The sequence below is a fragment of the Durio zibethinus genome, chromosome 4 (genome assembly GCF_047325235.1).
Source record: "Durio zibethinus cultivar Kanyao isolate XHJ-2024 chromosome 4, ASM4732523v1, whole genome shotgun sequence".
Taxonomy (NCBI): domain Eukaryota; kingdom Viridiplantae; phylum Streptophyta; class Magnoliopsida; order Malvales; family Malvaceae; genus Durio; species Durio zibethinus.
Window position 1 is genome coordinate 3,586,045 of NC_143165.1, and position 14,749 is coordinate 3,600,793.

General features: G+C 30.0%; 1 protein-coding gene across 2 annotated transcripts; it reads left to right on the top strand.

Moving 5' to 3' along the window:
* The first annotated feature begins 154 nt into the window (after positions 1–154).
* Positions 155–14,723, top strand: LOC111287686 (uncharacterized). Of its 2 annotated transcripts, XM_089759138.1 has the most exons (15): positions 155–277; positions 2,027–2,094; positions 2,597–2,686; positions 3,017–3,122; positions 3,638–3,820; positions 8,381–8,442; positions 11,277–11,413; positions 11,728–11,786; positions 11,928–11,951; positions 12,621–12,703; positions 12,819–12,883; positions 13,116–13,165; positions 13,572–13,673; positions 14,230–14,289; positions 14,405–14,723. In XM_089759138.1, the coding sequence occupies exons 4-15, from the start codon at positions 3,057–3,059 to the stop codon at positions 14,510–14,512; spliced, it is 999 nt and encodes a 332-aa protein (XP_089615264.1). In that variant the 5' UTR covers positions 155–277; positions 2,027–2,094; positions 2,597–2,686; positions 3,017–3,056; the 3' UTR covers positions 14,513–14,723. The 2 variants fall into 2 exon arrangements, with proteins under 2 accessions (XP_089615264.1, XP_089615265.1); XM_089759139.1 differs by lacking the exons at positions 155–277; positions 2,027–2,094; positions 2,597–2,686 and having other exon boundaries at positions 3,042–3,122; positions 3,662–3,820.
* Positions 14,724–14,749: the final 26 nt, after the last annotated feature.

Sequence of the window (14,749 nt, forward strand, 5' to 3'; positions counted from 1 at the left end):
ACTGTTTGGTTCCCATGAAAAAAAGAAAAACTTGTTGGCTACGTGTTTAATATTATTTTGTTGCCATACAATGTAATATTTGATTTATTACATATGGGTTTTTTTGTAAAATTTTATGATTGTGACGATCTAATGCATTGTAGGAGCAATTAAGGCATGAAATTGTCTGTTTTATGGAATACTTTGTAACAACTTTTGCAAGGAATAGAAGGAGCCACTGGTATAGCAGTCGATAGTTCATTCTTCCAATCTCTTTTTAATGAGCTGGTTAAGGAAGGTGAGGTTCTTAGAACACTTTGTGCTGGAGTTCAATGGAGTCCAAATGTATGTGACATGATCTTCTTATTGTTTTATGTTTATCTGGATTCACATTATAGAATGAATAAATTCTAACGGCTATTAAAATCCCCCTAAAGGAAGTAGGGTAAGGTTTTTGATCATAATTGGTTAGTTTGGACTAGGGTTTAAAAGTTGAACTTTGAATGAATAAGTGGGGTTCAATCATAAATGCCATTCTGCTGCTTGCATAGCATTGATTCCTAGATTCGCTGCCTTGTTTATCAAGAAATCTACAAAAGCTCCAATAAATTCAAAGATTAAGCAAATGTGACTAGTAAAAGTGTAATACTACTTTTTTAGAATGCCAAATTTGGAAACTTATCACTATCATTTATTCAAAATGATGTAGAAGTTCTTTTAACTTATAATATTTTTATTATTGAAGAAATGTGTTTAATGTTTGTCATTGCTCATTTTTATTGTTTCAAAAACATACAAGTTTACTCTACATGGCTACGTCAATACTGATTTTGATATTGCTTCCTATTTTCTATGTTCTTTATTATTTGTATAAAAGGTAACAACTCTAATTTAAAAAATTTTCTGCTTGATTGAGTCCCTATACAATATTTAAGATTTTTATTTATTTTGCAAAGATATGAAGAGAGAAACCCAAGTAGGGTTGACAGCTCAACCCAAGTTCGACGGGTTTCAACCTGATCCGACTTAATTTCATAAGGTCAATTTTTTTTTTAAATTGGGTTTCAGATCAGGTCGGGTATTAATAAGAAAAAATCGAGGTTGGGGTCAGGTTCGGGTTTTAGGCAAATCCGACCCTAACCCGAAACTATATTAAAAATTATTTTTTAATTTTTTATTTATATATAATTATATAATTATATAATTATATTTAAAAAATAATATTTTATTAACTTCGGGTTGGGTCAAATTAAGTCGGATACGGTTTATACAATATCGAATTTGGGGTCGAGTTCGGATATTAAAAAATAAAAAAAATTTCAGGTTGAGTCGAGTACGGGTTTTATGATTGTAAAATCGGGTCGGGTTCGAGACGAGCAAAAACCCACTCCAATCCAACCCGTTGCCAACCCTAAACCCAAGTGCTAAGGTGAGTTTCACAAGTTGAACGAAAAACAAAACCTTCGTAGTTGGTAATGTTTTTTTGCATTTTGCTTTGAACTTCTATTCATGGGCTCCCAATAGTTGATTAATTATTTTAGTGGTTGCTTTGCATATTAACCTTATGATAAAAAACTATCCACTTTTCAACTAGCAATAGTGTGGTTTGAACAACAATAGCATAAGTTCCAAGGGTTTGATTTGCATATCTCTTTTTGTCATTTATGTCATTGGAAAGAAATGTTTGGTCTAAAACACACTCCATTATTAAATATGAAAAGTGAATTTTGGCTAATATAATATATATTATACTATATTAGCCAAAAGCCACTTTTCATATTTATAGATAGATAGATAGATAGTGTGGCTAATATAATCAAAGGCTATTGTTAGTCTTTGTTATCCAAAAAAAGAGAAGAAAAAAGTTGTTATTCTAGTTAATAGCTTATTTTGCTTCTATTTTAGAATTCCTTTATTATATTTTCTTTTGCATAATAAATTGTTATCATAACTTAACTACAAAAGTTGGAACATTCTCTTTTTTTATCTGAAAGCTTTTGTAAATTAAAAGATTAATATTGACACTGTTTTGATATTTTCCACGTAGATAAAGTAGATAAAATAGCCTCGGATCTGAAAAGCACAAATGTGAGACTTAGAGATACTATTAACCAGGTAAATTGGATTGTCTTTCATTTTTTTGAATTTGGATGGAAGTTGCTTTTTATAACTTCTCTAATTTTCACAGTATATTTTGATTTTGTTCAGCTGTGTATCTTTTCGCAACTATTGCATTGATATCATCCTTCTGTGTATAATTCTTGAAATCGTTACCTATTTATACAAGCAAATTTTCTTATTTTATTTTAATTATATACTATGAAACATTGAGTATTTACATATTTTAGTATTTTTTTTTTTTGAAAACTTTTTTTACTTAAAAACTTTTTATACTAATGTGCTTTGCCTATTCCTACTTAAGATCGTAATTGGTTTCTTTAGATTCACATTAATAAATGTAGGTTAACAAACATGAGATGCAAATTTTAGCTTTAGGAGAATGTGTATCTAGATTTAAATATATCTTTTCTTGTGTTTGTATATGTACTGCATGTATATGCATTTGTTATATTCCTAACATTCAATTCAATGCTACTGCTTTTCACATCAATTTCAGGTCCATGTTTTAAATTTGATTTCTGTTCTTCTTGGCCATGTCAATGAAGTCATCCTATATACAATTAACTTAATGGATGTTTTCCATACAGTATGTTGTCACTGCTTTACCTATTGTTGGATTATGTTAGTATCAGAACCAAAACTACTCCGTCTCCAAATTGAATTCAATAATGGATAAATGTAGATAAAATTAACTCTTATTAATATGAATTTTTCATTAATTTATGCGGATTCAAGCTTTGTTTCCCTTTTTATTTACTCTATTCTTGGGCGTTATAGACATCTTATTGTTGGTCCAGTGTCCATTGCATCCTTAGTCATGGGCACAATGCTAAGTGAAAGTGTTTCCTCTGTTGAAGAACTTATTCTCTACCTTAAATTGGCCTTCACTGCTATCTTCTTTGTCGGTTTACTTCAGGCATCTTTGGGTCTCTTGAGGTATCTTTTTTTATAACCAAATGTCTATTATTTGGCAATTAGCACTTCTGTTTCCAAGGAACATCAACTTGTTTTGGCAAGATGAGGTAAGCTATTGTTTATGAGAATTTAATAAGAAGTGAAAGTTTACGTTTTAGTTGAAATTTTATTCTTTTTACATGAACTAAAATTATAATGGAGTTTAAAGTGCTTTGGAGAAATTAATTGGGATAAAAATATAGATATATCAGAATTGTTTTATATGTACTAATTCATTAATTGTTAAACATGCGACTGTAACGAAAAACTTGAACACTTAATATGGTGATAGTTGCATTCATTTGTTGCTGGCTACATTGATGTTAATAGTATTTTATCATGAAATATTAGCTTCTAAAAGCTTAAAATATATCAACATTAGTATTTAGATCAAAGCTAATTAATTGCTTCAAGTTCATTATGTATACTTCTATCCCTTGTGTAAATCGAAAGTTAGCCAAAGAAAGCTTGTTGTAGCATCTAATTGATTGTTGTCTTTGTTATGCTTTAGATTCAAAAATATAAAGGTGTATGCTTTTTGAAAAGAAGGTTGTAAAAAAATTAAAATCTTTTGCATGCTCAGCAACTATCATTTATGGCTGCACAGTCCTCCATGTTGTATGCTCAGCAACCATTTTCATCCCTGCAACAACAACAACAAGAAGAAGGTTTGCACGGTCAGCTTGGCATAAGCTCTTATGGAAGCACAGGCCTTCGCATGCTGCAAAATGAGGCTAGCACTGCAGGTGGTAGTGGAACACTTAAGGTAGGAAAGGATTCTTATTGATTTTGACTGTGTATTGCTTGGTTATCTTGCTAATCTATCTAAGTTTTTTAGATAAAATAGAGTAGTTAAAAAGAATTGATATGTTCGAGAGATATTGCATATTGTTTGGAATTTGAATAATTGGATGTTTATTTGGTTTTATGCAATAATTTTTTGGATAAATATTATTTATTTATATTTTGTTTGGAGTAAGAATTACAAATATAAAAAATATATATACATCCATTAGCAAATTAAATAAAAATACATAAATAAGTTTTTTTCTGTAAGATTTTAAATCTTTTCACTAAATGATGTAAAGTATTATAGTGAAGGTCACAACTCCCAATAAAAGTAATTTTAAATGAAGATCAATACAAGCCTTCACCAAAAATAAAAACTTTTAAGTGAAGGTTAATAAAAGTTTTTATTAAATGCAAAAGATATAGTGAGAGTTAAAATTGACCTTCATTAAAGTTTTACATTTAGTGATAACTGAAATTAACTTTCATTAATTATTTACATTTAGTGAGGGTCTTTTAATCCTCACTAAATAATAGGTATAATGATGGTCTTATTTTATCTCTCATCATATATAATTAACGAGAGAATTTATAGCGAAAGCTTATAAAAATCACATTGATTCTCGCTAAAAGAATAAGTAAGGCTTATATGCATTTTTAGTGTAGTCGTAACTTTCACTAAAAGTTTTTATTCTTGTAATGTCATGTCCTACTAATTAAGGTGTAGACTATAGTTCCGTGTTATACAAACATTTATATCTATATTATTTTATATGTCGTAGGATGTGAATATAAAAAATTACAAATATTAAAATTTGAATTTTAAATTTATTGAACATCAAAGATAATTGTATGAATTAATTAAATTAAATTTTAGATTTATTTATATATATATATTTAAAAGTTAAGTACATGTTATCAATAGTTTTATTTTTTTAATTTGAATGCCATTTAGCTCAAGAGAGTCTGACGAAAGAGTAAGACAATATGGTCATAGGAAAAAGTAGGGCATCATATTTACAGAGTCTGATCGAGGTTTTTTTTCTTTTTTTTTTTTTTTTTGTCGATGCTTTTGGTGTCTTTATTTTGCTTTCCAAATGTTATTAGCATGTTGAGGACAATAGGAACAATCATTGCTATTGAAATCCCTCTATTAAACAAACAATTGCCAAACGTGATGTTTACATTCAAGAACTGAGATTAAGTTTGAAAATAAATGCTTAAATATGCTCATATTATTTAATTATTGATCAATTTTTTACTTAAATTGCATTTTCCTATTCAATGGGCACATCCTGAGAGTTACACCATGGACAGATCTAGTTTCAAACATTAAAAAAGATCATTAAAAATAGATTTGTCCATAGGATGGTTCTATAATGCATACAACCAATCCTAGAGAGCTTTCTACAATGTGATGGATCATATTGGTGTCCAAACAATAATGATGAAAAACCATAACTACAAACGTAAGAAATCTTCGTTCTTTTTTTAATTTTGTCCTACTTCATTATTCAATTTTGTTGAAATTTGAAACAGTTTCATTTCTTCTTCATGGAACATGGTGGATTGGTTGAGATCTTAGAGATTGGGCTTGATGCATCATTTGATAGAGTTGTTAAAACTTACCATTATTGTTGTAAGAATAAATAAATTCCAGGTCTATGCTATCTCGTTTTATAACATATGTTGCTGCACTCATATCTAATCTGTTGCTTGAGCTTTACTGACTTTAGTCTTGAACCAAAAAGTATATGAATGTTGAAATCAAAATGATGTCTACAAAACTACAGTGTTATTGCTTGCTAAGGCTTTGCCAATAGCTGCAGGAAATAGTTTTTTACTTATTAAATTTTCATATTGAATTGTTAAAAGATCTAAAGTAGGAAACTGAACCTCATCCTACAAACTTTCAAAACATGTTGCCTTGTGTACGTTGTTTTAGCAGAAAAATTGTTGACACCCTAGCATAGTATTCTATGTTGTTAGCAGTTGCTAGTAGCAAAACTTCACAATAGATTATTAAAGCACAAAAATGCTGGTAACAGATTGTTCTACGTTGGTCAATTTCTAAGCTTAAGATTGTTTTAGTAGTTACACAGAAGTAAGCTTCAGATTGGTCAATTTTATTAAATATTTTATTAATATTTAATAAAATATGACTTGTGAAAAAATGTCATGTCATGGACAAATCAACATTAGAAAAAAATTTTAAACAAATCTAAAAAGAATCACGAAAATTCTAAAAATTTTTAATTTTTTTTTTTAAATCTATAACAATTTTATGAAAAGTTATGAATTCAAAAACATAAAAAATATGCATCCCGAAAATCTCTAAAATTTTTAAAACTTAAAAAAATGCTAAAAAATATGACATTTTTTTACAAAATTCCAAAAAATTGAACAAAGGAAAAATATGAAAAATCCAAAATTCAAAAAATTCAAAAACAAATATGAAAGGCTAAAAAATCTCAAAATTAAAACATAGTAAAAATTACAAAAAAAAATCTCAAAATTAAAAAAAAACTCAAAAAAGTCAAAAAATAGGAAAATAAAATTTTAAATTTCATAGAAAAGAAAATTTTTAAAAATCCAAAATAATAAAAAAATAAAAAATAAAAAAGCAATATAAAATATTAAAATATCTCTAAATTTTCAAAAAATATGAAAATTAATAACATCCCCGTTACAATAAAAAATCTGAAAAGAATTTAAAAATATCCCATAAAATGAAAAAAAAAATGCTTAAAATTTTTTTAAAAAATTCCCAAAAAATTCAAAATTAGAAAACTTATAAAATTTTTAAATTTTTAAATATGAAAAAAAATAAAATCAACATAAAAAATGAAAAATAAAGTTTGGTCCTGTGCCATTTTTTTGGTTTTTGAATTTTTAGATTTTTTTCTTTTATTTTCAACTCTCTCGGAAGTTTAAAATTTTTTGATTTGTTTTAATTTTTTGGAATTTTTTTCATAATTTCTAGAATTTTTTACAAATTTTTATTCATTTAGATTTTTGAATTTTCTCAAAATAAGTTTTTTAAAGATTTTTTCCCTTTTGGTATTTGATATAAAAAGTTTTAGGTCTTCTAAACCGTTAGAGAATTTTTTTAAAATTTTTAGATTTTTGAAAATTTCTAGGATTTGTTTTTAAAATTTTTAAAACACTTACAGAATTTTTTATATTTTTTCTAATTTGAATTCTTTTTACTTCTTTTTAGATTTTCATAAAATTTTTTTGAAACTTTTGGATTTTTAATTTTTCATATTTTTATTCTTTTTCAATTCTTGGAACTTTTTTAAAAAATTTGTAGAATTTATGAAAATTTTGGGAATTATTTTTATTATTTATTTATTTTTAAATTTAGGATTATTTAATTTTTTTAGGTTTGTTTAAATTTTTTAATTTGCAGGTCAAATTATTTTGAAATTTAAAAAAAAAAAATTAGATTTTTTTAATTAAAATTTTTTTTTTATATTAATGGTATAATGATTATGTAATGATAATTAGATCTTTTTTCGCGTGTTATGAATTTATTAAATATTGATGTCAAGTAATTTGAATAATAATATTAGTACGAAGTGACCAAACGAAAATTTGGATACTTAATTACTATTTTATTTTTTTTAAGCATCCAATTGATTGAAAGGGCAGAAAAGAAGGTCATTTTAGAATTTAACTCTTCCTTTTGGAGTTTCTTCTCCTTCTCATTCCTTTCTTTTGTCTGGGCTCTACTGGCCAAAGAGACGGAGGAGATTAATCCCAAAACTGAAACAAGATCCTATCATTTCCTCCTCTCTTTGGGAGCTTTGTCCAAGTCTCTCTTCTCTTTTTTGACGATTTTAGGGTTTTAATTTTCCACAATTAACTCAAAAATGGTTAGTTCTGTTTTTTTTCTCTCTTTTTTTTTTTTTTTTAAGATTTTGGGTTTGTTGGTTTATGTTTAATTGCTGCTTCTTATATAAAAATCGTTGTAGGTTAAAGTAGGTAATTTGGATGTGACTAAATCTGTAAATTCTGCTTCAGAGTTATTGTAGATATATATTTCACTGTGATAATTTTTACCGTGGAAAACCCCAAGGAATTTGAGTTGTAGAAAACAATAATGGAGTAAACTAACTGAAAAAAAGGTTGGTTTTTTTGATGAATTTGAAAAAAAAAAAAAGAGCAGAAAAGAAAGAAGGAAGAGAATCATCACTCAGTGTTCTTTTTTTTTTTTTTTAGATTATTTTGATTTGTATTAAATTGTTTTTGGCTGTTGTCGATGGGTTTGAACCAGTTTTCTTCTGCATCTATAATATAATATAATGCCAATAGGTGAGTGAGTTGGTGTCACTCCAACTCTGTAAGTCTGTATTGTTTATTTAAATATTTAGCCCTGAGTTGGAGACGTACCCAACTCGGTACTAACCTTTTTTACCCATTTTTAAACTGTTAGCTCTTATTATTTTCTCTTCATTATATGAGATGTTAATTCTTAGGGATTAAATTTATCACATGATTTCTCTTCATTATATGGTTTTGTTGTTTTTAACAGCACAAACTGGGTAGAGGTCATCGGGACAAGGTCCAGCAGTTCATGACAATAACTGGAGCGAGGTATCCTGATGTTCTTTTGTGGTTTCAGTGTTAATATTTGGGTTCTTCTGGGGTTTACTTTCAAAATCATTGTTAACAGAGAGGTAGTTTGAACATTGACTGAAAAAAAGCTTTACGAAAAGACAAAAATGAAGGGACAATAGACATCCTGAAAAATAGAGAGGATATTAATGGAAGGATAACTTAGTGCCTGAAACATGAAAATTCAGAGTGGAGAACATAGAAATAGGACATTAACTATTAATGACCATACAAGCTTCATTGAGCCCTTCATAATCAGCCTTGGCATGCCTTTCAGTGGATTTACAGGCAGCTGCAAGTGAGGAATGCTGGTTTTTCTTTTTCTTAGTCTTTTCCAATATCAGATTGATGAAAACTTGGCTTCAGCCTGTCTGCCTATCTCTTATATACTCATTATGACTGTTATACCGTCCTTATTTTTGAGCCTAAGCAATTGACCGATCTTGGAGTTTCACTAAAATGTTGAAATACATTTTCCTAATTCAAATATATATCCTTAGTTACCACAAATAGTTTTCATTTAAAATAGTAAGTAGCACTATTGAGATCATCACTTGGAACAAAATGGTTTCAAAATTGTTGTCTTTGCTAATTGGCAAGAATCTAAGGGTTTTTTTCTTTCTTTTTTTTCAGTTTTATCTATGTGGGTTACAATGGAGGCAATCTTGAATGATCGATCATTAGTACCTTGAATTAAACTTGAAAACTTCTAAATTCTATTAGGTTTGCTGAAAAGTAACTTATTAGAAGATGCTTATGCACTCTTTGATGTTTCATTTTCACAAAGCAGTACAAGTTACCAGAAAATCTTTGGAGCAACAAAAACTAAGTCAGATTTCTGTTTCTGGAACAATAATAGAAGATAACCACTCATGAACCATAATACCAGTAGCTAAAACAAGAAGCTACTTTCAAAAACCATGATGTGAACACTATTATCAAGCTTGACCAAGAAGATATTTGCTATTGGTTGGGCTTTAGAAGCCAATTTTTATTTGTCAGTTGTCACATGTTGAGAAACATTATCAATAGTCAATGATTGTAGCAAGTGTGGCTAGCAACAAACTAGGTCACATTGACTTAGGTGTTTATGTACGACTTGGTTATGTGTCTGCATGTTCTATTCACCTTCTACTTTGAACTTGCTGAGTTGACTAAAAGGATTATTAACAATAGGGTACTGATATGTGGATATGAATTGTAAAAATGTAAAAAATGTACAAGCGTAATACCTTACAGAAATGAGATTATTTTTAAAAAAAAATTTCTCTTGATGAAAAAAAAACACAAAAATAATCTTTTTCTTTTAAAACTTTTCCTTAATCAAATTCTTTTCTAAATAGTTCTTTACACCCAAAAATAGTTAATTTTTTTGTTTAATAACCACAACCCATATTTGAAGTTGGAATTTCTATGATCATCGGCTTGGAAAGACCCAAAGATTATGCAAACCTTTTGTTTCCAGTTGGACTATGACATTATGCTTTGTTATTTCAATTTTCAAGAAAATGTAGAACTGTTTTTGGAATGGATTTATTGGCCTGAAAATCAAGAACTTTTTTGAACCCTAGTTGAATGAAAAAAACCTCCAACCTCCCTTCTTTTTCATCTAGATGCACAAACTTGAAATCCCTCCCTCCTTCCCTCTCTCTCTCTCTCTCTTTGTGTGGCAAAATCAAGGTTGTGAACTTGTGGTTGAGCCTTGTTTTCTGCCATTTTTTTCAAGCCAGCTAACTATCAACAGAGGCTGAGAAGCCCATATCTCAACAACAGTGATGGCCCAATGAAAAGAATTGACCGACAATCTCTTTCCAATCTCCACATCTTTTCTTGTTTGTACTTTTTAGATTACCTTGATATGAATAAGTCAAGTCCTAATATCTGCTGCTGTGTCAGATGGAGATTTCATACCCGCACCTGTGCTGTATGTGTTGATGCATGTATTGCACAATAAAGTGCTTAGTCCACATAAAAGTAGCATTAACTATTTTGTGGATTGCTAATGATTGCTATTGTCACTAGTGGTTGCTACTTGCTATGGAAAACATTTAATGGAAAACAAAAGACTCTGGTAGCAATGTCATTCTTCTCAAAGATTCTTCTCTAGGGGAAAATTAATAAAACAAGTTACTCTAGTTTCTAAGAGAAATTGGATGCTAGATGCTCATTTTGTTGTATGATTAGCATATAATGGAGAGATTTTGATGTATGATATAAAATAAGGAGGAAAGAGAAAATGAATAAGAAATGTGTAAGATGAGAAAGAGAAAATGAATAAAAAACGTGTAAGATGAGAAAGAGTTAATAAGGTGATCTTTTGGCGTAAGCTAGCCTTTTATGCTTTTCTTCACTTCCTGTCTTGGTGTCTAAGATGAATATAAACCTAATCTCTGGTGTTGTCTTTGATTCCTTGACAGCAGCTTCTGCCTACAAGGGGCTTTGATGCTCCTAAGGGCTGCAACTTATTGGATTTATGGTGAGATGGTTTTTAAATCATCGTAATAATTAACAAGAATATGTTAATACGAAAATCATCTAAATCTAACACTGATGACATGTTCCTAGAAAACAGATAGATGCTTCACATTTGGTCTTTTTTTTAGCTGCTGTCTTGACTCTTGATCACTATAATTGTTGGTAACACTAATCACTATATCTTCACATGCATACTCGTGCTTTTTTTTTTTTTTCCTCCGGTTACCATGTTAAAATTACGGGTTTGCAGTCTCTAATAAAGCTTCTATGCATTAGTGATGATCTCCTTTTCAGCTCTCTTGTACATGAATTTTATTCATTTCTTTATTTAATTGCAGTGAAAAACTTGCTCTTCAAGCTTTGAAGGCCAGTGATTGGCATCTTGAAGGAGCTTTTGATGTTTTCTACAGCCAGCCCCAGATTAAAAGTTATACTGATACCAGACATTTGGAAGAGCTTTATAACAGATATAAAGGCAAGCTTTTTTTATTTCTTTTTTTTTTTTCCTCTTCACATTTTGTAGTTTATAATTTCTGTATAGCTCTCTTTAGGGCCCTTAAAAAAAATAATACTATAAAGATGCGGATAGACTTGCCTTAATTTTGTAGTTATGTTTGAGTTTAGTATTGTAGATGGAAGAAGGCTGCTGAACTTCTATTGTTTACTGGAGATATTGATATGTTCTTATTTTGATTTTGTAAAATCTAGAAATTTATTATCTGCTGCTTGCTTTCCATTATTAATGCTTTGGCTATGCTTTCATAAAAAATACTTCAATGTTTTATTCAGATCCCTACACAGATATGATACTGGCTGATGGTATTACTCTCCTATGCAATGACCTCCAGGTAGCCTTTTTTTATCAATTAAATTTGATGCCTGACATTTTTAGACCCCCTTGCTTTGCTTTTCTATTATTTCATTTATAGATAAAATTATGTCTATTTCAAAATTTGGATGACACATGGGAACCTTCATTTTTTTGACAGGTGGACCCCCAAGATATTGTTATGGTATGTCTGCATCCCGAAGCACAATCTCTTGTGATAAATGCATTCATATGATGAAGATTTGTTATTTTTCTGCATGTAAATTAATCTCATTAGCTTACATTTTGCCCAAGGTTCCAAAGTGTTAATAAAAGGTCTTAGAATCCGGCTGAGGTTGTTGGCTACTTTTATCACATTTTCCAATGATCTTTTACACTGCATGTGTGGGTTGACCACGGTCGTTTTTTTTCTCGTTGTGAATACTATTAGATTCAAATTTCACATGCCATAATAGTAGTCTTGACAAATGGTGATGTAACTCTTTCTAAATTATCTTTTTAAATACCTGGTTGGACTTAAATGTTCTGCAATTTAGAGTTTGTGAGAGCAAGGTTTTGGCATTGGCTAAAGCTAATGAGGTATAAGAATAGTAAGGTTCTGAATTTTTCATTCATCAATTCTGGCTAGCATAGTTGTTCAATCTCATATGGTAATGACTGATGAAAATGATGACAGGTTTTGGGTACTTGAGATTAAATGTTATACCAAACTATTAAAAGAAATTTGGATATGGTCATAAATAATTTGAATCTTGTAGGAGGTTTCACAAGATGCCATTGGATATTTACAAGTTGTTCCTATCTGGTTTCAATATTTTGTGAACAATTATGCTAATAATGTAGTAAATTGCAGTTAGTTGTTTCATGGCACATGAAGGCTTCTACCATGTGTGAATATTCCAAGCAGGAGTTCTTCATTGGGTTGCAGGCACTAGGGTGAGCATTTATATCTTACTTTTTTTCTAATCTTCTTACTTGAAATGATATTAGATTGGACGTTTGACCTACTAAGATGAGAATACTGAAAGAAAGTTTTACATTTTCATGGCAGGATAGATTCTTTGGAGAAGTTTCGTGAGAGGCTATCATTCATGCGCTCTGAACTGAAAGATGAACGTATGATCAATGCTTCATAGAGTATAATTTGCAGTATTCAATTAAAAAATTATTTTAACTTGTCATGCATCTTGCATATGGCCAAAGAAGCTTCTTTTATTTAGATATATATGCAGATAATTAGCTTTTGTCAAATAGGTTAGGTTTATTAATATGTTATGACTCTTAAGTAAAACATATGCTGTTGTTGGTGATGCACACTTGTTTTCTTCTTTGCTTATTGTGACTGCAGAAAAGTTTCGGGAGATATATAACTTTGCATTTGGCTGGGCAAAAGAAAAGGTAACTATCTGGTCATTTCAACCATCCTTAATAGTAAGTTTTCTCTAGGCAGAGAGATAATTTGCGGCTAATTGAGTAAATAGTTTCGGTAGAGTTTGTTTGGATGCAGATTACATTTATTTCTGGAAATATGTTTCTTTTCCTTTGTCAGAGACTGACTTCCGGACGTGGTTATTCCTGTGTTAGATCCATTTTTGGATGTTTAGGTTATAGAAATAAAAGTTTTGGCCTTTATATTTATTTTTGTTCTCTGCTATATATTTAATAGTAAATCTTCTTTGAAATCTGATTTAATTCTTTCAGAATTTCAACTAGAACGACAGTGTGCTGAAAAGATACATTAAGCCTTGATAGTAATGGGTAGTTGAGCTGTATGCAGGTACTGATCTTTTATTTTCCATCTCAGGGTCAAAAATCTTTGGCATTGGATACTGCAATTGGTATGTGGCAGTTACTGTTTGCTGAGAATCAATGGCCATTGGTGAACCATTGGTGCCAGTTCTTACAGGTACCTTAGAAACATATTGTGCTCTTCCCTTCCTAGTTTTGTTAGAAAATCCTGTTGGAATATGCTGCGAGAAATATATGCTCACTAATTCAGGAGTAGTCATTTCTAATTGACCTGCAATAAAATAAATTGTATGCTTGAAGTAATAATTCTAAGGTATAATGTACATTTTTTGTTTTTAAATTAAATTATGAACGGATGTGCTACAACACTGCAAAAAGTGATAATGCATAATTTTGCTGCTACCAAAGGTCTATTCTTTCTTTAAGTTGAGTAGGTCTTGGATAGCTATCTTAGTAGGAATATCTTTAGCATGAACTTATAGCTGAAAATTTAAAACAATCAGGAACTAGGTGTGCTATTTATTTATTTCTTTCATAAAAGCTGCAAGTTTTGCATTGATGATAAGCTCCGCAAAATTGCATGTACTATCCCTGTGTCTAGCCTTGTCAGATACTATGAAATTTAATGTGGTTGCTTGGATTTCTTCTGTATCAGTCTCTACTTGTAGTTGTTTTTCTAATTGTATTTTATGCTCTGATGTCATTCGAACCAGGCCCGACACAATAAAGCAATCTCTAGGGACACATGGTCTCAACTTTTGGAGTTTGCTAGGGTAAGTTAAAAAGCTTCAATATCAGCCTCTTGGATATTCCTTCTTGCATATGCAGTTGAATCAGCTTTTTTCTGTCATCAACTGCACATTTCTTTTAATGTCGTTTGTAATGCAGATGGTAGATCCTGCACTGTCAAATTACGATGCAGAAGGTGCTTGGCCCTACCTTATAGATGAATTTGTGGAATTCTTGAATGAGAATGGCATCATTCGGACCGACTGATTTGTTGTGAACAATTGCTGGGATGATAATATATCATTGCGGAATTTTTTGCAATCTGTGGCTAGTAGGATCTTTGTTGTGATGCCAATGTGAAGTAGTACCTGTTTGATCTTCTCTGGTTTATATGAATTTCTAGTGACAATTGGTACACACATTTTTAGTCCATATGATGTATGCATTTTCTTTCAAATTAATCGTCTGAGTTTGGTTATCGGGGCCTGAAAATTTTTCAAGTAA